This window comes from Chiloscyllium plagiosum, chromosome 26 (genome assembly GCF_004010195.1).
Source record: "Chiloscyllium plagiosum isolate BGI_BamShark_2017 chromosome 26, ASM401019v2, whole genome shotgun sequence".
NCBI lineage: Eukaryota > Metazoa > Chordata > Chondrichthyes > Orectolobiformes > Hemiscylliidae > Chiloscyllium > Chiloscyllium plagiosum.
The window spans coordinates 49716036-49741531 of record NC_057735.1 but is presented as its reverse complement, the minus strand read 5'-3'; the positions used below and the strand labels follow the sequence as shown (position 1 = coordinate 49741531).

At 47.7% G+C, this 25496-nt stretch overlaps 1 protein-coding gene across 1 annotated transcript in view; it reads left to right on the top strand.

Annotated features, from left to right (window-relative positions):
- LOC122562953 (voltage-dependent L-type calcium channel subunit alpha-1S-like) overlaps positions 1-25496 on the top strand; it is a 172513-nt gene that overhangs the window by 63119 nt on the left and 83898 nt on the right. The window contains exons 12-17 of the mRNA XM_043716256.1: positions 2487-2619; positions 3757-3886; positions 4024-4083; positions 10748-10854; positions 14460-14547; positions 17177-17284. Coding sequence (XP_043572191.1) covers positions 2487-2619; positions 3757-3886; positions 4024-4083; positions 10748-10854; positions 14460-14547; positions 17177-17284 — 626 coding nt within the window. The remainder of the gene's footprint in view (positions 1-2486; positions 2620-3756; positions 3887-4023; positions 4084-10747; positions 10855-14459; positions 14548-17176; positions 17285-25496) is intronic.

The following is a 25496-nucleotide window of genomic DNA, read 5'->3' as shown; positions in this document are numbered from 1 at the left end:
CAACAAAACAAAAAGAAAAAAAACTACTAATCTACTCCACAAACTACCAAAACACAAAAAGAATAAAAAAAACTCTATGAAAAACTACAGTACAGTAAATAACCAATAAATAAATAAACAAACAGTTGAAATAAAATTATATCAAGTTCTAACAAGATAGCTAAAATTACAATCAATAACATTACAACTCTCATCACAGTTCCCCAACAATGGGAGCAATAGTGAGTAGATGAGATTCCCTACAGTGTGGAAACAGGCCCTTCGGCCCAACAAATCCACACCGACCCTCCAAAGAGTAACCCCCCAGACCCATTCCCTCCATTTACCCCTGACGAATGCACCTAACACTATGGGCAATTTAGCATGGCCAATTCACCTGGCCTGCACATCTTTGGATTGTGGGAGGAAACTAGAGTACCTGGAGGAAACCCACTCTGACACAGGGAGAATGTGCAAACTCCACGCAGACAGTCGCCCAAGGCAGGAATCAAACCTGGGTCCCTGGCACTGTGAGGAAACAGTGCTAACCACTGCTAACCGTGCCGCTCACAAGTAGACCTGTATTTATATGGGATTCTTCCTCCCAGGGGCCCCCAAACCAACAGGCACCATCCTCACAGCTAGACAAAGGCCCTGGATAATGTAGCCGATACATCTACATCAATATAATTCAAAAATGGCTGCCATGTTCCATAGAACAATTCCATTTTCTGGTGCATAGTACTCATAAGGAAGTCCAGGGGAATGTGTTCCATAACTATCCTATGCTAGCTCGAGAGTCCTGGGGGATTTTCCGATACCCAACTCATTGAAATGTTTTTTCTTGCACAGAAAAAAAGAATAATAATAATAATACATCCAGGGAGGGAAACATTTGGAAAAGGAGGCACACCGGATCCAACCCAATCTCAGTCTCCAAAACCTTTGCTAAAGCACTCGCTCTGTCATCCCAATACCTGCGGATCTTGTGGCATGTCCATAAACAATGAATAAGAGTACCTTACACTTTGCACTTGGGGCACATTGGGGACGCTCCTGTCTTAGACTTCGCAAACCGTTCTGGTGCCAGGTGGGCCTTATGGAATACCTTCAGTTGAGTAGCCTGAGACCTATTACAAATAGAGATCTTCCTAACATTTTCCCAAATGTCCTCCCACATCTCTGAGGAGTCCAGGTTTTACATAGTTGTTCCATGTCCTTCGACACATTACTACCTAGCAAGTGATAGAGAGTGCTAACCGAGGGGGCGTCCGCTGACCGGAGCGCTCTCCTCTCCATGTCTGATTTGTAAGGATGAAACATCAATGTGGTCTTTTTTTGTATGAAGTCTCTAACTTGAAAATATCAAAAGATATTAGATATCAAAAGAACGAGGTAACCTGAACTTCTGAGCTGAAAATGTGTTGCTGGAAGAGTGCAGCAGGTCAGGCAGCATCCAAGGAGCAGGAGAATCGACGTTTCGGGCACAAGCCCTTCTTCAGTCATTCCTGACGAAGGGCTCATGCCCGAAACGTCGATTCTCCTGCTCCTTGGATGCTGCCTGACCTGCTGCACTTTTCCAGCAACACAATTTTCAGCTCTGATCTCCCGCATCTGCAGTCCTCACTTTCTCCTCGAAGATTCCAACCTGAACCTCTGACCCAACTGTTCGGAAGACATCATGACCTCCTCATCGAATAGGTCTCCCAAACAGGAGATTCCTCTGGACTCCCAAAGCTTAAAGCCAGTGTCCATCAAGCCTGGCTGAAATCCCAACATTCCCACTATAGAAGTGAAAGGGGAGGTTTTTTGTAAATTACCTCACCCTCCAAGCTTTGACTGTGTTCAGGACAATGATCCGTGACAGTTCTCATCTTGTCCATAAACAACAGGTTAATGAGGGGGCATTTTGCCTGAGAGGCTTCGATATCTAACCGGGTTGATCGTGGATCATGGGAGGCACAATCAACCACATAGGATAACAAGGGACTCACCTTGTTTCAGTCTTAAATTGGTGCCCCTTTATTCTGAGACTATTCCCTCTGGTCCTAGACTCTCCCATGAGGGGAAGCGTCCTCTCTCAGCATTTAACCTGTCAAGCCCCTTAAGAAACCTTTATGTTTCAATGAGATCATCTCTTACTCTTCTCTACTCCAATGAGTAGGATCCCAATCTGTTTAATCTTTGCTCATAAGATAATCTCTCCATACAAGGGATCGTCCTAGTGTACCTTCTCTGAACTGTCTCCAATGAAATTATATCTTTACTTAAATAAGGGACTAAAACTGCTCACAGTATTCCAGTTGTGAGTTCACCAGCACCTTGTACAGTTGCAGTAAGATTTCCCTACTCTTAGACTCCAACCCCATTGAAATAAGGGCCAACATTCCGTGAGCCTTCCTGATTCCCTGCTGCAGCTGGGTGCTAGCTGCATCCTCAAATCCCATCATGTTGCTGTTTTCTGTAGTTTTTCTCCATTTAAATAATACTTCCTGTGTTTTCTGCAGGTGATGATGAGGAAGAGGAGCCCGAGTTCCCCCTGAGCCCCCGTCCTCGTCCTCTTGCTGAGCTCCAGCTGAAAGAGAAGGCAGTCCCCATGCCCAATGCCAGCTCCTTCTTCATCTTCAGCCCGACAAACAAGTAGGTGAAGTTTGGTGGAATGGGTTAGTGCACACAGCTCTCTTCCTGTGACATTGTTTCGATGTTTCTTCGAGGACAGGTAGAGCTCAGAAAGCCAGCCCTATAATTGTAAGCATTTGTGATGCAGAACGACAGCATTCTGTTCCACCTGACATCTTCAAAGGTGAAGATCTACAGCTGCCTCCCCTTTTCCTGTTCTGAAGGTGCTGTCCCTTTGGGCTTTGAGCCACCACTGTTGATGTTATACATTAATGATCCAGATGAAGGAACTGTGGGTATTGTTGCAAAGTTTTCAGATGACACAAAGATAGGTGGAGGGACAGCAAATGTTGAGGAAGTGGGGAGGCTGCATAAGGACTTGGACATGCTAGGAGAGTAGGTCACGAATTACCATATGGAATCCATTGTGGGAAAATGTGAAGTTGTGCACCTTGGTAGGAAGACTAGAAGTGTAGACTATCTTCTAAATGAGGAAGGCTTCAGAAATTTGAAGCACAAAGGGACTTGGGAGTCTTAGTTCAGGATTCTCTTACACATAACATGCAGGTTCACTTGGCAGTTAGGAAGACAAATGCAATGTCAACATTCATTTCAAGAGGGCTAGAAAACAAAAGCTGAGATGTAGTGCTGAGGCTGTATAAGAGTCTGATTTAGACTGCACTTGGAATGTCATGAACAGTTTAGGGCCATATATTTAAGAAAGGATGTGCTGGTGTTTGAGGGGGTCTGGAGAAGGTTTATCAGAATGATCCCAGGGATGAAGGGCTTGTCAAACAAGGAGAAGCTGGAGTTGGGGAGACTAGGACCTGAGTGAAGGGATGACCTTTTAGAACTGAGATGAGAAGGAATGTCTTCAGTCAGAGGTTGACGAATCTGTGGAACTCATTGCTGCAGAAGGCTGTGGAGGCCAAGTCATTGAGTGTATTTAAGACAAAGATAGATAGGTTCTTGATTAGTAAGGGGTTCAAGGATTACAGGGAGAAGGCAGGAGAATGGGGTTGAGAAACATGTCAGCTGTAATTGAGCAGAACCAATGGACTGAATGGCCTCATTCTGCTCCGATATTGAATGGGCTGTGGACTATGGTCTCACAGACTTACCCTTGTTCATGGATTGCTCCTATTCTGTCTCTTCCAGACTACGCAAGTTGTGCCACAGGATCATAAATGCAACCACCTTTACAAACTTCATCCTTCTCTTTATTCTGTTGAGTAGTATCTCACTGGCTGCAGAAGACCCCATCCGAGCAGAGTCCTTCCGTAACAAGGTAGACTGTTACTGTGCTCTGGGCTGTGGGGACATGGTCCTTCTCTCTCATATGCTGCTGTTGTGCTGTATACCTTTCGTTTTCAACATTTGAACATTTTCTGATTAATTACCTGAAGATTTGTATTTACTTTCCAGATCCTTGCCTATTTTGATATTGCTTTTACTGCCATTTTCACCATGGAGATTATTCTGAAGGTAATGCTTTATGTAATGTGTTATCATGCTCCTGTTTCACTGCCCTTCTCCCTCGGTCTTCTGTCTGTGTCCGCCCCTCCCCCACTCTGTGTCCGCTCCTCACACTCTCTGTGTCCACACCCCCCAACTCTCCCTCCTCCTCTCACTCTCTCTGTGTCCACCCCCCACTCCCACTGTGTCCACCCCTCACTCTCTCTGTGTCCTCCTCTCACTCTCTCTGTGTCCACCCCCCACTCCCACTGTGTCCACCCCTCACTCTCTCTGTGTCCTCCTCTCACTCTCTCTGTGTCCACCCCCCACTCCCACTGTGTCCACCCCTCACTCTCTCTGTGTCCTCCTCTCACTCTCTCTGTGTCCACCCCCCACTCCCACTGTGTCCACCCCTCACTCTCTCTGTGTCCTCCTCTCACTCTCTCTGTGTCCACCCCCCACTCCCACTGTGTCCACCCCTCACTCTCTCTGTGTCCTCCTCTCACTCTCTCTGTGTCCACCCCCCACTCCCACTGTGTCCACCCCTCACTCTCTCTGTGTCCTCCTCTCACTCTCTCTGTGTCCACCCCCCACTCCCACTGTGTCCACCCCTCACTCTCTCTGTGTCCTCCTCTCACTCTCTCTGTGTCCACCCCCCACTCCCACTGTGTCCACCCCTCACTCTCTCTGTGTCCTCCTCTCACTCTCTCTGTGTCCACCCCCCACTCCCACTGTGTCCACCCCTCACTCTCTCTGTGTCCTCCTCTCACTCTCTCTGTGTCCACCCCCCACTCCCACTGTGTCCACCCCTCACTCTCTCTGTGTCCTCCTCTCACTCTCTCTGTGTCCACCCCCCACTCCCACTGTGTCCACCCCTCACTCTCTCTGTGTCCTCCTCTCACTCTCTCTGTGTCCACCCCCCACTCCCACTGTGTCCACCCCTCACTCTCTCTGTGTCCTCCTCTCACTCTCTCTGTGTCCACCCCCCACTCCCACTGTGTCCACCCCTCACTCTCTCTGTGTCCTCCTCTCACTCTCTCTGTGTCCACCCCCCACTCCCACTGTGTCCACCCCTCACTCTCTCTGTGTCCTCCTCTCACTCTCTCTGTGTCCACCCCCCACTCCCACTGTGTCCACCCCTCACTCTCTCTGTGTCCTCCTCTCACTCTCTCTGTGTCCACCCCCCACTCCCACTGTGTCCACCCCTCACTCTCTCTGTGTCCTCCTCTCACTCTCTCTGTGTCCACCCCCCACTCCCACTGTGTCCACCCCTCACTCTCTCTGTGTCCTCCTCTCACTCTCTCTGTGTCCACCCCCCACTCCCACTGTGTCCACCCCTCACTCTCTCTGTGTCCTCCTCTCACTCTCTCTGTGTCCACCCCCCACTCCCACTGTGTCCACCCCTCACTCTCTCTGTGTCCTCCTCTCACTCTCTCTGTGTCCACCCCCCACTCCCACTGTGTCCACCCCTCACTCTCTCTGTGTCCTCCTCTCACTCTCTCTGTGTCCACCCCCCACTCCCACTGTGTCCACCCCTCACTCTCTCTGTGTCCTCCTCTCACTCTCTCTGTGTCCACCCCCCACTCCCACTGTGTCCACCCCTCACTCTCTCTGTGTCCTCCTCTCACTCTCTCTGTGTCCACCCCCCACTCCCACTGTGTCCACCCCTCACTCTCTCTGTGTCCTCCTCTCACTCTCTCTGTGTCCACCCCCCACTCCCACTGTGTCCACCCCTCACTCTCTCTGTGTCCTCCTCTCACTCTCTCTGTGTCCACCCCCCACTCCCACTGTGTCCACCCCTCACTCTCTCTGTGTCCTCCTCTCACTCTCTCTGTGTCCACCCCCCACTCCCACTGTGTCCACCCCTCACTCTCTCTGTGTCCTCCTCTCACTCTCTCTGTGTCCACCCCCCACTCCCACTGTGTCCACCCCTCACTCTCTCTGTGTCCTCCTCTCACTCTCTCTGTGTCCACCCCCCACTCCCACTGTGTCCACCCCTCACTCTCTCTGTGTCCTCCTCTCACTCTCTCTGTGTCCACCCCCCACTCCCACTGTGTCCACCCCTCACTCTCTCTGTGTCCTCCTCTCACTCTCTCTGTGTCCACCCCCCACTCCCACTGTGTCCACCCCTCACTCTCTCTGTGTCCTCCTCTCACTCTCTCTGTGTCCACCCCCCACTCCCACTGTGTCCACCCCTCACTCTCTCTGTGTCCTCCTCTCACTCTCTCTGTGTCCACCCCCCACTCCCACTGTGTCCACCCCTCACTCTCTCTGTGTCCTCCTCTCACTCTCTCTGTGTCCACCCCCCACTCCCACTGTGTCCACCCCTCACTCTCTCTGTGTCCTCCTCTCACTCTCTCTGTGTCCACCCCCCACTCCCACTGTGTCCACCCCTCACTCTCTCTGTGTCCTCCTCTCACTCTCTCTGTGTCCACCCCCCACTCCCACTGTGTCCACCCCTCACTCTCTCTGTGTCCTCCTCTCACTCTCTCTGTGTCCACCCCCCACTCCCACTGTGTCCACCCCTCACTCTCTCTGTGTCCTCCTCTCACTCTCTCTGTGTCCACCCCCCACTCCCACTGTGTCCACCCCTCACTCTCTCTGTGTCCTCCTCTCACTCTCTCTGTGTCCACCCCCCACTCCCACTGTGTCCACCCCTCACTCTCTCTGTGTCCTCCTCTCACTCTCTCTGTGTCCACCCCCCACTCCCACTGTGTCCACCCCTCACTCTCTCTGTGTCCTCCTCTCACTCTCTCTGTGTCCACCCCCCACTCCCACTGTGTCCACCCCTCACTCTCTCTGTGTCCTCCTCTCACTCTCTCTGTGTCCACCCCCCACTCCCACTGTGTCCACCCCTCACTCTCTCTGTGTCCTCCTCTCACTCTCTCTGTGTCCACCCCCCACTCCCACTGTGTCCACCCCTCACTCTCTCTGTGTCCTCCTCTCACTCTCTCTGTGTCCACCCCCCACTCCCACTGTGTCCACCCCTCACTCTCTCTGTGTCCTCCTCTCACTCTCTCTGTGTCCACCCCCCACTCCCACTGTGTCCACCCCTCACTCTCTCTGTGTCCTCCTCTCACTCTCTCTGTGTCCACCCCCCACTCCCACTGTGTCCACCCCTCACTCTCTCTGTGTCCTCCTCTCACTCTCTCTGTGTCCACCCCCCACTCCCACTGTGTCCACCCCTCACTCTCTCTGTGTCCTCCTCTCACTCTCTCTGTGTCCACCCCCCACTCCCACTGTGTCCACCCCTCACTCTCTCTGTGTCCTCCTCTCACTCTCTCTGTGTCCACCCCCCACTCCCACTGTGTCCACCCCTCACTCTCTCTGTGTCCTCCTCTCACTCTCTCTGTGTCCACCCCCCACTCCCACTGTGTCCACCCCTCACTCTCTCTGTGTCCTCCTCTCACTCTCTCTGTGTCCACCCCCCACTCCCACTGTGTCCACCCCTCACTCTCTCTGTGTCCTCCTCTCACTCTCTCTGTGTCCACCCCCCACTCCCACTGTGTCCACCCCTCACTCTCTCTGTGTCCTCCTCTCACTCTCTCTGTGTCCACCCCCCACTCCCACTGTGTCCACCCCTCACTCTCTCTGTGTCCTCCTCTCACTCTCTCTGTGTCCACCCCCCACTCCCACTGTGTCCACCCCTCACTCTCTCTGTGTCCTCCTCTCACTCTCTCTGTGTCCACCCCCCACTCCCACTGTGTCCACCCCTCACTCTCTCTGTGTCCTCCTCTCACTCTCTCTGTGTCCACCCCCCACTCCCACTGTGTCCTCCCCTCACTCTCTCTGTGTCCAAACCCCACTCCCACTGTGTCCTCCCCTCACTCTCTCCATTAAATCAAAGAGTAGAATCAAGGCCAAAGAGAAAGATATTCATTCAGAAAATGATAATCAAAATGTATAATAGGAGGGATATAGGCTGTGAATCTAAGAGTCTACTAACAGGTACAATTAAAGTTTACAAAGAAACTATAAGGATTGTCTGCGTGGGTTTCCTCCGGGTGCTCCGGTTTCCTCCCACTGTCCAAAGATGTGCAGGTCAGGTGAATTGGTCGTGCTAAATTGCCCGTAGTGTTAGGTAAGGGGTAAATGTAGGGGTATGGGTGGGTTTCGCTTCGGCGGGTTGGTGTGGACTTGTTGGGCCGAAGGGCCTGTTTCCACACTGTAATGTAATCTAAGGATAAAATTTAATTCTCTGTCATAATTAAAACACTGGATGAACAGCAAGTGCAGGTAGAAATGAAATAGCTATGATCTAGTGACCATTACAGGGCCCTGGCTGCACGGTGACATGAATTACAACTGGAACCTTGAAGATCACAGGACATTTTGGAATGACAGGAAATTAAGAAAATTAGAGGGTGACTCAGTTAATCCATGGTGTTAGCCCAACACAGAGGGCAGATAGTTTAGGCAGGAATTATAAATTATAAGTCACTTGTGGGAGTTGTGTAGGCCACCTAACAGTTAAGCACAGAGGATGGCATTTCAAGGAAGAAATAATGAGAGCTTTCCAGAAAGCCATGATGATAATCCACACATCGACTGGAAAAGCCAGATGGGCAAAAGTAGCTTAGATGAGCTCATAGAATGTTTTCAATAATTTCTTAAAACAGCATGTTCAGGAGCTAACCAGGGAACAACCTATACCATAACTGCTACCAAAACAAAGACTGCTGGAAAAGCTCAGCAAATCTGGCAGCATCTGTGAAGAAAAATCAGAGTTAACATTTTGGGTCGAATGACCCTTCCTCAGCACTGATGGCAGTGAGGAAAATGTCTGTTTATATGCAGAAGGTAAGGTGGGGGAAGGGGGTTAGGAGTAAACTGTAGATGGGGATAGAGTTCAAAGAGAGAGAAGACAATTGGACAGACAAAGTATAACGATCCTGCTCAGATGGTGACTAGCTGTTAACGGGGACCGTCGGTGGCTAACGATGGGTTACGTGTTATAGCAGACTGTGATAACAAGGCCTGGTGTGTGGGTGTTAGGGTGAGGAACGGGAGAGCTCAATTTCTAAAGTAGTTGAACTTAATATTGAGTCCAGGAGACCGCAGGGTCCCCAAATGGAAAATGAGGTACTATTCTTCCAGCTTGCACTGAGCTTTGTTGGAGCACTGCAGCAAGCCTGAGACAGATGTTGGCCAGGGAACAGGATGGTGTGTTAAAGTGGCAAGCAACTGGAAACTCAGGGTCTATTTTGCAGACAGAACACAAGGGTTCTGTGAAGCAGTCACCCAGTCTATGCTTCCTTTTCCCATTGTAGGGGAGATCCCATTGTGAGCAGCAAGTGTAATAGGCTAGAGTGTGTGAAGTGCAGGTAAATCGCTCCTTCATTTGGAAATGTGTGTTTGGGCCTTTGGACACTGAAAAGCGGGAAGGTAAACAGGCAGGTATTACACCTTTGGCAGTTGCAGCAGAAGGTGTCTAGGAGGGGGCAATGTTGGGAGTGAAGGAAGAGTGGATCAGAGGGTCCTGGAGGGAACAGTCCCTGAGAAGGCTGACAAGGGAGAGGAGGGGAATGTGTGTCTGGTGGTGGCATCACAATGGAGGAGGTGGAAATGGCAGCTAATGATCCTATGGATGTGGATGCTGGTGAGATGGTAGGTAAGGACCCTATCACTGTTGCAGTAGGGAATAGAGGGGGTGAGGGCCAATGTGCAGGAGGTGGATCAGACCTGATTGAGGGCTCTGTCAACCATGATATGGTGGCATCCTTGATTGAGGAAGAAGGTGAACAGTTCAGAACCTCTCTTGCCGAAGTTGGCATCATTGGAACAGATGCGACTGAGATGGAGGAACTGGGAGAATGGAATAGAATCTTTCCAGGAAGCAGGGTCTGAAGGTGTTTAGTGAAGGTAACTGTGGGAGTCAGTGGGTCTGTAGTGGATATTGGTGGGCAGCCTATCCCTAGAAATGGAAAATTGAGATATCTGTTGAAGGAGGGAAAGGAAGAGTCAGAGATGGACCAGGTGAAAGTGAGGGTGAAGTGGAAATTGGAATTATTAATGATCTCATTGTGGAGGTTCCCCAAGTGGTAGTGACCATAATATGACTGAATTTTGTGTTCACTTTGAGGGAGAAAGTGCTCAAGACTATTTATAAAAGTATAAATAAGGTCAGCTATGAGGACATGAAAGCAGAACTGGCTAATATACAGAACAGATATGTTACAATGGGTAAGAAAAACCATCGAAGGAGTGGACCCTCTATCTGTCGTTAATTATAAATGTTAGAAGTAGTATGAAACGAAAAGAAAAAAAACACTGATTACACAAAGACAGAAGATTGGACAGAACATTAAAAAAATACTAGAATGACCAAAAAATTAATAAAGGGGAAAATTAGAGTTTGAAAAAAAGTAAGACATATGTATAAAAACAGATCACAAATGTTTTTGCATCGGATGGTTATCATTTCAATGGATCAGCACAGACATGGAGCATTGAGTGACCTCATCCTGTCCTATGAGTTCCTACTGTTCTCTGACAAAGTTTTCAAAATAATCAAAAGTTCCTGAAAAATATAGTTATCTCGATAACTGTTTTTAATTCTGTCTTTCAGTAACTCGTGTAGTTTCTGCCCTCTCTATTGTTATCTCCATATCTCAGACACCTCTCTCTTTCTCACTGTCTATTGCTCTTTGCTCTTTATCTCTCTCTTTGTCTCTCTACCTCCCAACCCCAACAGATGACAGCGTATGGAGCCTTCCTACATAAAGGCTCCTTTTGTCGGAATTACTTCAATATCCTGGACTTGTTGGTGGTCAGTGTCTCCCTCATCTCCTTTGGAATTCAGTGAGTGTCTTGTTTGATGTTAGCTTGTTTTAGTAGAATCCTTGATTCAGCCCATCATGCCTCTTCCCACTATTATGGAAAGCTAACTGATTTGCCCCTCGCTTCCCCCCCCCCGCCACTATATTGTACATTGACCCCTTTCAGTCATTTATCCGATATCATTGTGGAACCAGCATTCTCATCTTTCCAGGCTTTGAATTAGAATCCATACAGTGTGGAAACAGTCCATTTGGCCCAACAAGTCCACACCGACTCTCCAAAGACTATCTCATCCAGACCCATTCCCCTACACCTATTACTCTACATTTCCCATGGCTAATCCACCTAGCCTGTATATCCATGAACACAATGGGCAATTTAGCATGGCCATTTCACCTAACCCGCACATCTTTGTGACTGGGAGAGGAAACCCACGCAGACACGGGAAGAATGCGCAAACTCCACAAATACTATCAGTTGCCTGAGGTTGGAATTGAACCTGGGTCCCTGGCACTGTGAGGCAGCAGTGCTAACCACTGAGCCACCGTGCCGCCCTCTCACTGCTTGAGACAATTTCTGCTCATCACCTCTGCTGTTCTGACAGTGACTTTAAACCTGTGTCTACTGCTTACCAAACATACAGTCACTGGATATAGCTTGTTCTAACATACTATATTATAGCCATTCATCATTTTGAACTCTGCCATTAAACGGTATCCTTCTCTGCTCTCAGGAGAAGAAGCTCAGCTTCTCTCTTTCTCCATTGAACTGAAGTTGCTCATTCCTGCTATCTTTCTGGGGAATTGCTTCAGGTCAGAATTGAACACATTATTCCAACTGAGGGATGGTTAATTATTTCTAAAGAATGAAGATAACTTCTTTGCTTTTATATTCCACACTTGTATTAATAAGGACACAATGCCAAATGCCAATTATTAAATAGACTTTTCAACTTGTCCTGCCTCTTCAGAAATTAGCCAATCTCAGATCCCCCTCTGCAGTTGTGCTGTTGCCTTTATACTGCCCCTTCTATCAAACTGTTTCATTTTGTAATCGCTGTTAAAATTCACTCACCACGTGTCGGCCTATTTTCGTTAGGTCTGACTGTATCTTTCTGATCCCTGGTACTGACCTTTACTTGGTTTACAATATTCCAAGTTTCATGTTGCAATTTTTATAATTTGTCTATTTTATATTTTTGAAAGTGTAAGTGATGAAGACTGGTTCAGTCCAACTGGCTCATCCTGGAGTGAATACTCTACATCACCTTCCTGCCACCTTAGTTAATCCAGTGGGTATGAGGTCAATATAACAAAATCTTCTAGATTAGTATTACACCACCTGGTAAAACATGCTATTCTAGATTCCTATTCTGTTGTCCAGTATAATAAGTTCTTCAGCATCACTGTCCTATCATCGCTGATGGGATGGCATTGCTAATAAGAGATGAAATGAGATCAGTTGATGAGGCTTGGATGATGTAGAGCCCATTTAGGTGAAGATAAAGAACAACAAGGGAAAGAAGACACTGGTAGGAGTGATGTACAGGTATAGACCCACAAACATTAGCCACACTGTAAGGAAAATTATAAATCAACAAATAGTAGGAGTATGTTAGAAGAATAGAGCAGTAATGGTGACACAGTGGCTCAGTGAACAAGCCAGGTTCAATTCCAACGCTTTGGTGTCTGGCTGTGTGAAGTTTTCACATTTTCCTTGTGTCTACATGGGTTTCTTCTGAGTGTTCAGGTTTTCTGCCACAGTGCAAAGATGTGCAGGTTAGGTGGATTGGCCATGGGAATTGCATGGTTAGAGGGATAGGATAGGGAATGGGTCTGGGTAGGATGCTTGTCGGAGGGTTGGTGTGGATTGGATGGGACAAATGGCCTGTTTCCACACTTTAGGGTTTCTATGATTCTAAGAATACTTGTGTATGACTTTAATCTTTGTGTTGATTGGGTCAGTCAAGTTGGAAAGAGTAGCGACAACAACAAATTCATCAATAGCAATAAGGATAGTATCCTACAGCAATGTGCCATGGAGCCAACCAATGAGCAGGCTATCCTGGATTTAGTACTGAGCAATGAGGCACATTTAATAAGTGACCTCAGAGTAAAAGATTCCCTCGCATGTACTGATCGTAACATGGTAGAATTTCATATTCAATTCGAGACTGAGAAACTTAGATCGGAAATAACTGGGTTTAAATTAAATAAGGAGAGGGGCAATGAAATGCAGATAGACTTAGCTAAAGTAGACTAGGCAGATAGATTAACAGGAAGAACAGTCAACAAACAGTGGCAGACATTTAAGGAGGTAATTCACAACTTTGAGAAAAAAATACTTCCTAGCCAGGAGGAAAGATTTTCAGAGAGTGATAAACCAACCGTGGCTAACCAAGGAAGTTAAGGAGAGTATTAGGTGAATGGGAAAGGATATAAGGAGGCAAAAGACAGTGATAGCCTGGAATTATAGAATCCCTACAGTGTGGAAGCAGACCATTCAGCCCAATGTGTCCACATCAATCCTCTGAGGATCTCAGCTCTGTGATCCAGAACAATTGTTTGATGTAAATGGCAACTTATTTTGTTTAATATAATATTCTTGTATCCAATGTTAAGTGAATTGTGCTTTTCCACATCACTGTGTTACCACATCGTGTAACATTCTATTCTGATTGATGTAACAGTATCTAGGTAAAAACAATGACTGCAGATGCTGGAAACATCGATTTTACTGCTCCTCAGATGCTGCCTGAACTGCTGTGCTTTTCCAGGACCACTCTAATCTAGACTCTAGATTAGAGTGGTGCTGGAAAAGCACAGCAGTTCAGGCAGCATCCGAGGAGCAGTAAAATCGATGTTTCGGGCAAAAGCCCTTCATCAGGAATACAGGCAGAGAGCCTGAAGGGTGGAGAGATAAATGAGAGGAAGGTGGGGGTGGGGAGAAAGTAGCATAGAGTTTGAGGACATGGTTGAAGAGCTTCAGGGCAGAGGAAATGACCTGGGAGTTGCAGTTGGAGAGGGACTCCCTGACCTCGGATGCTGCCTGAACTGCTGTAACACCATATAGAACAATGTAGTTAAAGCAAAGGACTGTGGCTGCTGGACATTAACCCTGAAGAAGAGCAATATTGGACTCAAAACATGAACCCTATTTCTGTCTCCACAGATGCTGTCAGACCTGCTGGATTTTTCTTGCACAATATAGTATTTGAGATGATTAATTTTACATCATTTCACAACTATTGATTCGCCTAATTAGTTGCTTCTAGTAAGAGCTTCTAAATGAATGACAACTAGTGTAGGTTAGGTGGGCTTGGATCGGCGCAACATCGAGGGCCAAAGGGCCTGTACTGCGCTGTATTCTTCTATGTTCTATATGAATTGCATGACTGTGAGTTTACAGAGGCAGTGTATGTTCTAGAGATTGACTGGGATTGAGACTTATTGAGTCCTAGTATCCAGGCTGACAGTTTTCATGGGATTTTTTTGTTTGAGTGAGTGAGAAGGTGAGTGAATGAGTAGGTGTGTGAGTAGGTGAAGGAGTCAGTGAGTGAGACCATACATGAGCTCCTCCTGCAATGTGTTCAGTTAAGGAGCTCAGCGCTTACCTTTCTTTTCTAGATCAAGTGCTATCTCTGTGGTAAAGATCCTTCGAGTCCTCCGAGTGCTCAGACCTTTGAGAGCTATTAACAGAGCCAAGGGATTAAAGGTGAGCCAAGATGTGAACAATGTGGCTTTGTGACTGCAACTGTATAAGTATATGTGTATGTGAGTCACTGTGTATATGTGAATTTATGGTGTATGTGTCCATCTATGTGGATGTTTGAGAACAGGCATGTGTGTGCATGTGTGTTATGCATATGTGGACACATGTCTATGTTAAAATGCATCCCTCACAACATATTTAGGTATGCATGCATGTTTGAGTCTGTGTATGCACATCAACATAGATGTTTGTGTTTGGTAAGGTATCAGTACAAATGTATATGAATCTGATCATTGTGTGTGACTACACCTCAGTACACATACATGAGTATGTCAAAGAACTGTATGCACTTTTGTCTGTATAATGTGCATGCAGCTTTTTATGTAGGCCTATGTGCAAGTTAATTTGTGTATATGTGTGTATGCATGTATGTGTATATGTGAGCATATTAATCTGGCTGTGCATGTGTGTGCACGTACATCTGTGTTTGCGTGTATGTGTGTATATGTGCATATATATGTACATGAATGTGTGCGTATTTATAGATGTGTATGTATATATGTGCATTTGCAACAGTTTATTATATGCATGCACCAGGGCCAATAATAAAGCTTGTTTTAAGTTTTCTTAATAATCTCGTCTGTTAACTAAATTTAAAACAGCGATTAACTGAAGGTTTGAGACCCATTTGTGCTCCTGCAGTCAAATAGACATGGGGACTGAATCTCCTTTAGTTTAACAACAACTGGAGTTTGCATTTATAAAATGGCGTTCATGCAGCAAAATATCCCTCGGCCTTCCTTCAAAGGACGCCCATAGGGATATATTAGGACAAGTTCCCAAGGCTTTGTGAAAGAGATGGGTTTTGAAGATTGTATTAAATGAAGTAAAGGGTTGGAGATGTGTAGGGGAGGAATTTGGAGTTTACAGCTCAGGCAGCTGAAGGCATGGTCACCAGAGTTGGAATGATTAAAATCAGGGATGCTCAAGAGGCCAGAAATGATGAGTGGAGAAATATGAGGGGTGTAGAGCTGGAGAAGGTTTCAGAGCTAGGAACAGGAGGAGCACTAGAAGGATTTGAAAACAAGAATGAAAATTTTAAAGCTGAGGAGTTGCTGAAAGTCAGTGAGCTCAGGGTGCTGAGTGTTTGTTAGAGACACAGGTAGCAGAGTTTGGGATGTGCTGAAGTTTGTTACCTTCAGAAGTGGTTGGCTGACTGGTCCAGCTGCCTATGGGAATGAATGATCCTGGATGCAACAACTATGTGACAAGGGTTTCAAGGGCAGATTAGTTGAGGCAGGGGCAGAGTTCAACAATGCCAAGGAGGGGGGGAGTGGGTGGTTTTGCTGAGAAAGTGAATTTGTGATTTGGAGCTCCTGTCAGGTTAAGGAGGATGATGAGGTTGTAAACAGCCTGTTTCAACTTCAGACTGACCAGGGAGAGGGAGCAGAGGTCATGGAAGGGACCAAAGACAGTGGCCCATTGAAAGCAGAGATGAGACAAAACTCTTTCTCTCAGAGAGTTGTGAGTCTTTGGACCTGTCTTCCTGAAAAGGCGTTGGAAGCAGAGTCCTTGCACATTTTAAATACAGGGGTAGATAGATCTTGTTAAGCAACAGGGTGAAAGGTTATCAGGGATATATGGGATTGCAGATTTGAGGCCATAATCTGATCAATCATGGTCTTCCTGAATGACAGAACAGGCTCACTGGCTGGTTCCAGCTCCTTGTTCTTTCGGGAAGTCGAACCTTCTGATAGGTATCAGGAATCCTCTGGAAAAGTCCCCAGCTGCTGAGTCTCCAGCTGTCTATCTTCTTTTAGGAAGTCACGGATTGAGCTACCTCTGAATGCGTTTGTGATCCCCTGCCCTTCTGTTTAAAGCTATGTATAAAAAGGTTTGTACTTGCTGTCAGAACAAGCTGCAAGTGGTTCATAACATTCTGTACCCACCCAGTTTCCCTGTGCCCTGCTCCCACCCCCTTAGCCCACAATCATCCTTCAGTTCATTCTCCTGTGCACACCCCTAGTATCTTTCATCCACTGTACCGTTCTTTAAGGGCGGTACGGTGGCACAGTGGTTAGCACTGCTACCTCACAGCACCAGGGACCCGGGTTCAATTCGTGCCTCAGCCAACTGCTGTGTGGAGTTTGCACGTTCTCCCCGTGTCTGCGTGGGTTTCCTCCGGGTGCTCTGGTTTCCTCCCACAATCCAAAGATGTGCAGGTTAGGTGAATTGGCCACGCTAAATTGCCCGTAGTGTTAGGTAAGGGGTAAATGTAGGGGAACGGGTCTGGATGGGTTCTCTTCGGAGTGTTGGTGTGGACTTGTTGGGCTGAAGGGCCTGTTTCCACACTGTAAGTAATCTAATCTAATCTAATCTCCCTGTGCCCACGCTCCCACCTCTCACACACCCGTGCCCATCCCCAGTCCTTCTTTGCCCACTCCATTCACTATGTTCAACTTCCCCTTCCTTCATTCCTCTGTGACCCCTCTCTCCCTACGTCTGCCTGCACTGGCTTTTGTAATGGGTGTTTTGTGACTTGGTGTCAGCCTCTATTATGAAGCCTTCCTCATGCCCCCCCCAACTGTTGCAGTGCCAGTGTCTGATTCCTGTCTCTCTGCCTCTCTTTCAGCATGTGGTTCAATGCGTGTTTGTAGCCATCAAGACCATAGGGAACATTGTGATTGTGACCACCCTCCTCCAGTTTGTCTTTGCCTGCCTCGGGGTGCAGCTTTTCAAGGTGAGAGCCCGGTTTGAGATCAAGGTGACACTGATACTGAACAAGCCATTGCTGACGACTGGAAATCCGGAATCCAATCGCCTGTTTCAGGTCAATAGCAGTCACAGGGCCCAGAATAAAGGGGCTGAAGCATTAAGATTTAACCCGGGACACAAGGCCAGAAAATCAGGCAGGAGGCAAACGTTTTTCTGATGGCCTGGCCTACGGATAGAAAAACAAGCAGTTTGTGAAAGCACTTTGCCTTTTTTGTAAAACAGCCCAGAATTGGCTCCATCCAGTTAATCAAATCTACCTAGACAAGATCAGGGAAATCAGCCTTCACGTGGATCTGTGAAACTGACAGATATAGAGCTGAGGAGAAAGTGAGGTCTGCAGATGCTGGAGATCAGAGCTGGAAATGTGTTGCTGGAAAAGCGCAGCAGGTCAGGCAGCATCCAGGGAACAGGAGAATCGACGTTTCGGGCATAAGCCCTTCTTCAGGAATTTCTCCTGTTCCCTGGATGCTGCCTGACCTGCTGCGCTTTTCCAGCAACACATTTCCAGATATAGAGCTGACCAATCATTACTGTATCAGGACGATGATGAATAATTACTCAGTAACTGGGAGGAGCATATAACACTGTGATCAAAGGTGAACAATTATGGCTGGATTTAGAGCTGGTGATTCAGGATCCTTTGAGGCATATTGTTACACTGTTATTAGACCTTGGAGGGCAGGTTCATAGTTCCTTGAAGGTAGAGTCATAGGTAGACAGGATAGTGAAGAAGATGTTTGGTACAATTGACCTTTTTGGTCAGTGCATTGAGTATAGGAGTTGGGAGGTCATGTTGTGAATTTGGTTAGGTTATTTTTGGAATACTGTGTCCAATTGTGGTCTCCCTGCTACAGAAAGAAATGTTAAACTTGAAAGGGTGCAGAAAAGATTAACAAGGATATTGCCAGGGCTGGTGGGTTTCAGCTAAAGGGAGAGGCTGAGTAGGCTGGGACTGTTTTCCTTGGAGCATTGGAGGCTGAGGGCTGACCTTGTAGAAACTTATAAAATCATGAGGGGCATGGATAGGGTAAACAGACAAGGTCTTTTTCACAGGTTAGAGAGGTCCAAAACTAGAGGGCATAGGTTTAAGGTGAGAGGGGAAAGATGTAAAAGGGAATTAAGGGGCAACTTTTTCACACAGAGGGTGGTGCGTGTATGGAATGTGCTGCCAGAGGAAGTGGTAGAGGCTGGTACAATTGCAACATTTAAAAGGCATCTGGATGGGTACATAAATAAACATGGTTTAGTGGGATATGGATCAAATGCTGGCAAATGGGACTAGATAAATTTAAGATCTGGTCGGCTTGGATGAGTTGGACTGAAGGATCTGTTTCCATGGAGAAAGTGAGGACTGCAGATGCTGGAGGTCAGAATCAAAGAGTGTGGTGCTGGAAAAGCACAGCCAGTCAGGCAGCATCCGAGGAGCAGGAGAACCAATGTTTCGCGCATAAGCTCTTCATCAGGAATGTGCATTCTTGATGAAGAGCTTATGCTTGAAGGATTGATTCTCCTGCTCCTCAGATGCTGCCTGACCGGCTGTGCTTTTCCAGCACCACACTCTTCGGGTCTGTTTCCATACTGTCTGACTCGATGACTCTACTGAGTCAGATGGCTAAGGAATAATTATTAGGAATACGTGATTCAGAAATTTGACTGAGACATGACATTCTTGCCAGATTTTTTTGTATGTGACGTTATTCACCCCATTCAGTCTATGCTGGCTCTTTGAAGGTAGCTCAGTTTGTTCCACAATCCATCTCTTGCTGCACTTCTTTTCAATCTTTTTCTTCAAGTATTTATTCCACTCTCATTTAAAGACTGTAATTGAACCTGGAACTAGGAACCTCCACGAGGAAGTACTTTCCAAATAGAAACCACTTGGCATTTCAACACGTTAAATGTTCTTCCTCACATCAATTCTGGTTCTTTGTGAATCACCTTAAATCGATGCCCATTGGTTATTGATTCTTAGCCTTTCCAAACACTTTTCCTGCTTTACTTAATCAAAATCCTAAGGATTTTGAACTCCTTCATCAAATTTCCTCTCCTGGTTCTCTGTTGTAAGGAGAACAACTGTCTGTCCAAATGAACCACAATCCCTCCTCCACAGATCAACACCTTTCTCTCCAAAGCCTGCAGCTCCCTCTACACCCACCCCCAGCCCTGAAGAAGGGTTACACCCGAAACGTTGATTTCTCCCCCTCCTGATGCTGCCTGGTCTGCTGTGCTCTTCCAGCCTCCTGTCTATCTACTTTGGATTCCAGCATCTGCAGATTTCTTTTGTCTCTGCCCCTCACAAAGTCATGCTGACTATCTCTAATCGAACAATGCTTGTCCAAATAGTAATAATTCCTCTCTCTCAGGATCATCTCCAGTACTTTTCCCACCACTAACGTACGACTGACTGGCTTGTAATTCCCAGGGTTGTCCCTATTCTTGAACAAAGGAATAAGATTTGCCACTCTCCAATTGTCTGTTGCTGCTCCAGTGGACAGTGAGGACACAAAGATCATTGCCAAATGCACAATAATCTCTGCCTTTGCTTCCCATAGTTCCTTGGCTATATCCCGGGATTTATCTATCCTCATGTTTTTCAAAATTTCCAGCACATCCTCCTTCTTAACATCAACCTGTTTGAGCATATCAGCCTGTTTCACACTGTCCTCACAAACGACAAGGTCCCTCTCAGTAGTGAATATTGCAGCAAAGTAATCATTAAGGACCTCCCCTACCTCCTTCGACCTCAGGCACAAGTTCCCTCCACTATCCCTGATTGGTCCATCCTCTGGCCATCCTCTTGTTCCTCACATCAGTGTAGAACGCCTTTGGGTTTTCTTTAATCCTACCCCCCAAGGCTGTTTCATGCCCTCTTCTAGCTCTTCCAAGCCAATTCTTCAGTTCCGTCCTTGTAACCCTCAGGAGCCCTGTCTGATCCTTGCTTCTTCAACCTTAAGTAAGTTTCCTCTTTCCTCTTGACTAGATGTTCCACATCCCTTGTCATTCAAGATACCTTCACCTTACCATCCCTTCCTTGCCTCAGTGGGACAAACCTGTCCAACACTCGCAGCAAGTGCTCCCTGAACAACCTCCACGTTTCTGTTGTGCATTTCCCTGAGAATATCTGTTCCCAGATTATGCTCCACAGTTCCTGCCTAATAGCATTGGAATTTCCCCTCCCCCAATTAAATACTTTCCCACACTATCTGCTCCTAAACCTCTCCATGACTATAGTAAAGGTCAAGGAGTCACCAAAATGCTCTCCCACTGAGAGATCTGACACCTGACCTGGTTCATTGCTAAGCACCAGATCAAATATGTGTACCACGACTTGGGGCTGCTCACCCTCTCCCTTAAGAATCCTGGAGGTTCCAGGATTTTGACCCTGTGACACTGAAAGAAAGGTGATATATTTCCAAGTCAGGGCACTGAGTGGCTTGGAGGGGAACTTGCAGCTGGTGGTGCTCCCATGTATCTGCTGCCCTTGTCCTTCTCGATGATGGTGGTTATGGATTTGGAAGGTGCTGTCTAAGGATCTTTGGTGAACTTTTGTAGTTCATCTTGTAGATGGTACATGCTGCTGCTAATGAACAACAATGGTAAAGTGGAGTGAATGTTTGTGGGTGTAGTGCCAGTCAAGTGGGGGCTGCTTTGTTCTGGATGGTGTCAAGCTTTTTGAGTGTTGTTGGAGCTGCACCCATCCAGGCAAGTGGGGAGAATTCCATCATTCTCCTGTCGTGTGTCTAGTCGACAGGCTTTGGGGAATCTGACCAGTTTTGTCAGGTAGATGTCAGTGTTGGATCTGTGCTGGAACAGTTTGCCTAGTGGTGCAGCAAGTTCTCAAACACAGGTCTTCAGGACTATTGCCAAAATGTTGACAGGACCCAAACTTTTACAGTATCCAGTGCCTCCAACTATTTGGGATGGGATGGTGGCACAGTGGTTAGGACTGCTACCTCACAGTGCCAGGGACCCGGGTTCAATTCCAGCCTCAGGCGACTGTCTGTGTGGAGCTTGCAAATACTCCCCGTGTCTGTGTGGGTTTCCTCTGGGTGCTCCGGTTTCCTCCCACAGCCTAAAGATGTGCAGATTAGGTGGCTCGGCTGTGCTAAATTGCCCATAGTGTTCAGGTATGTGCAGGCTAGGTGGATTAGTCATGGGAAATATGGGGTTATAGGGATGGGTTTGGGTCTGGGTGGGATGTTGTTTGGAGGGTCGGTGTGAACTTGATGGGCCGAATGTCCTGCTTCCACACTGTAGGGATTCTATCCTATATTTCCTTGGATCAAATTGGCAGAAGACTGACATCATTAATGCTGGGGACTATTGGAGGAGACTGAGATGGATCATTAACTGCTGGCTAAAGATTGCTGCAAATGCTTCAGCCTTATATTTTGCAATGATGTGCTGGGCTCCTCCATCATTGAGAATGTGGATATTTATACAGCACAGAAACAGAATCTTCTGTCCAACTCCGTGCTGACCAGATATCCGAAACGGATCTAGTCCCATTTGCCAGCATTTGGCCCCTATCTCTATAAATCCTTCCAATTCTCCTAACCATCAAGATGCCTTTTAAATTTTGTATTTGTACCAATATCCACCACCTCCTCTGGCAGCTGGTTCCATATACGCACCACCCTCTGCGTGCAAAATTGCCTCTCAGGTACTTTATAAATCTTTCCCCTCTGACCTTAAACCTATGCCCTCTAGTTTTGGATGCCCCTACCCTGGGAAGAAGACCTTGACTATTCATCCTATCCATGCCTCTCATTATTTTGTAAGTCTCTTTAAGGTCACCCCTCAGGCTCCTATGCTTCAGGGAAAGACAATCCAGCCTATTCAGCCTTTCTCTGTAGCTCAGACCCTCCAATCTTGGCAACATCCTTGTAAATCTTTATTGAACCCTTTCAAATTTCACAACGTCATTCTAGGGAGACCAGAGCACAGTATTCTAAAAATGGCCTCACCAATGCTGCAACATGACACCCTAACTCCTGCACTCAATGCACTGACCAGTGAAGGCAAATGCCTTATTCACCACCCTGTCTACCTGTGACTCCACTTTCAAGGAACTGTGCACCTCCACCCCGAGGTGCAGGACTGCCACATTAGATCTGATCTGTTGGTTGTGGCATTAGCTCTGTCCATCACTTGCTGTTTTGGCATTCTGCTTTGGTCGCTTCACCAGGTTGAAACATCCTTTTTTAGGTAAGCCTGGTGCTGCTCAGTTCTGACCCAAAATGTCGACTCTCCTATTCCTCCTGATGCTGTTTGACCTGCTGTGCTTTATCCAGCTCCACACTTCATCGACTCTGACTTCCCAGCATCTGCAGATCTCGCTACCTCCAAGCTGATCCCAGCATGCCTTCCTGCACTCTCCAGCATCTGGTTTCCAGCATCTGCAGTCATTGTTTTTACCTTCCTGCACTCTCCATTGAAGCAGGGTTGATCCCCTGGCTTGATGGTGGAGGATATGCTGGGCCATGAAGTTACAGATTCTGTTGGAGTATAATTCTGCTGCTGCTGATGGTCTACGGCATCTCATAGATACCCAGTCTTGTTTGAAATCTTGCCCACTCAGCATGTTTATAGTTCGCATAATACATGGATAGTATTCTCAATGTGAAGATAGCACTTTGTCTCCAGGAGGACTGTTTAGCGGCCATGGACAAATATGTCTGCAGCAGGCAGATTGATGAGGATAACATCACATCTGCTTTTCTCTCTATTTGGTTCCTTATCAATTGCCATAGACCCAGTCCAGCAGCAAAGTCCTTTAAGATTTGATCAGGGTGGCACGGTGGCTCAGTGGTTAGCACCGCTGCCTCACAGCGCCAGGCACCTGCCTCAGGCGACTGTCTGTGTGGAGTTTGCACATACTCCCCGTGTCTGCGTGGGTTTCCTCCGGGTGCTCCGGTTTCCTCCCACATTCCAAGAGATTTGCGGGTCAGGTGAATTTGCCATGCTAAATTGCCCAAAGTTAGGTGCATTAGTCAGGAGTAAATGTAGGGAAATGAATCTGGGTGGGTTACTCTTCGGAGGGTCGGTGTGGACTTGTTGGGCCGAAGGGCCTGTTTCCATACTGTAGGGAATCTAATCGAATCTAATCAGCTCAGTCAATTGTGGTGCTGCCAAGCCACTCTCAGGGAAGCCCAACATTTAGAGTACATTGTGTGCCCTTACCAACCTCAGTGCCTCCTTCAACTGTTGATCAATGTGGTAGTCAGCAGGGGGTTCCCTTGCCCATTTTTAACTTGATGCCATAATACACCAAGAGTTCTGGAGCCAATGTTGAAAATCCCAGGGTAACTCCCTCCTGATTGCATGTCACTGTGTTGTCACCTCTGCTCACTCTGTCCTGCCAGTGGGACAGCACATGTCCAGGAACGTGATGGCGGTGTCCAGGATGTTGGAGGATTCCGTGAGTGTGACTGTGTCACACTGTTGCTTGACCGCTCACTGAGACAGCTCTCCCGGTTTGACCCAGGCCAGTAAGCGGGACAGCTCTCCCGGTTTGAACCAGGCCAGTCTCTGAGACAGCTGTCCTGGTTTGACCCAGGCCAGTCTCTGACACAGCTGTCCTGGTTTGATCCAGGCCAGTGAGACAGCTGTCCCGGTTTGACCCAGGCCAGTCTCTGAGACAGCTGTCCCGGTTTGACCCAGGCCAGTGAGACAGCTGTCCCGGTTTGACCCAGGCCAGTCTGTGAGACAGCTGTCCTGATTTGACCCAGGCCAGTCTCTGAGACAGCTCTTCCGGTTTGACCCAGGCCAATCAGTGAGACAGCTCTCCCGGTTTGACCCAGGCCAGTCTGTAAGACAGCTGTCCCGGTTTGACCCAGGCCAGTCTGTGAGACAGCTGTCCCGGTTTAACCCAGGCCAGTCTCTGAGACAGTTCTCCCGGTTTGACCCAGGCCAGTCTGTGAGACAGCTCTCCCGTATTGGCCCAGGCCAGTCTGTGAGACATCTGTCCCGGTTTGACCCAGGCCAGTCTCTGAGACTGTTCTCCCGGTTTGACCCAGACCAGTCTCTGAGACAGCTGTCCCAGTTTGACCCAGGCCAGTCTCTGAGACAGATGTCCCGGTTTGACCCAAGCCAGTGAGACAGCTGTCCCAGTTTGACCCAGGTCAGTCTCTGAGACAGCTGTCCTGGTTTGACCCAGGCCAGTGAGACAGCTGTCCCGGTTTGACCCAGGCCAGTCTGTGAGACAGCTGTCCCAGTTTGACCCAGGCCAGTGAGACAGCTGTCCCGGTTTGACCCAGGCCAGTCTGTGAGACAGCTCTCCTGGTTTGACCCAGGCCAGGCTGTGAGACAGCTGTCCCGGTTTAACCCAGGCCAGTCTGTGAGACAGCTGTCCCGGTTTGACCCAGGCCAGTGATACAGCTGTCCCGGTTTGACCCAGGCCAGTCTCTGAGACAGCTCTCCCGGTTTGACCCAGGCCAGTCTGTGAGACAGCTCTCCCGGTTTGACCCAGGCTAGTCTCTGAGACAGCTCTCCCAGTTTGGCCCAGGCCAGTCAGTGGGACAGCTCTCCTGGTTTGGCCTAGGCCAGTCAGTGGGACAGCTATCCTGGTTTGACCCAGGCCAGTCTGTGGGACGGCTATCCTGGTTTGACCCAGGCCAGTCTGTGAGACAGCTCTCACCTTCCAAGGTCATCAGGGGTGACTTTGCCATTCTCATTTCCAATGCCTACTTTGATCCAAGTTTCTTTCCTTTGAGACTTTATGGTGGTTTTATACAACTGAGTGGCTTAGTGGGGCCATTTCAGAGGGCCACTAAGAAACAACCACATTGCTGTGAGTCTGGGATCACATATTGGACCCAACAGGTAAGGATAGTAGATTTTCCTCCCTGAAGGAAGGTTAGTGAACCAGATGGCAGTTTCTCCTACAATATTTCACAGTCATTATTTAAATTTTAATTCCAGATTATGATTAGATTATTCCAAGGTTTGTGAAGGTTTGTAGCTCAGGTTGAGGTTTGAGGTTTAGGGTGTAGGTTTGCTCGCTGAGCTGTAGGTTTGATATCCAGACGTTTCATTACCTGGCTAGGTAACATCTTCAGTGGTGACCTCCAAGTGAAGCGAAGCTGTTGTCTCCTGCTTTCTATTATATGTTTGACCTGGATGGGGTTGCTGGGGTTTGTGGTGATGTCATTTCCTGTTCGTTTTCTGAGGGGTTG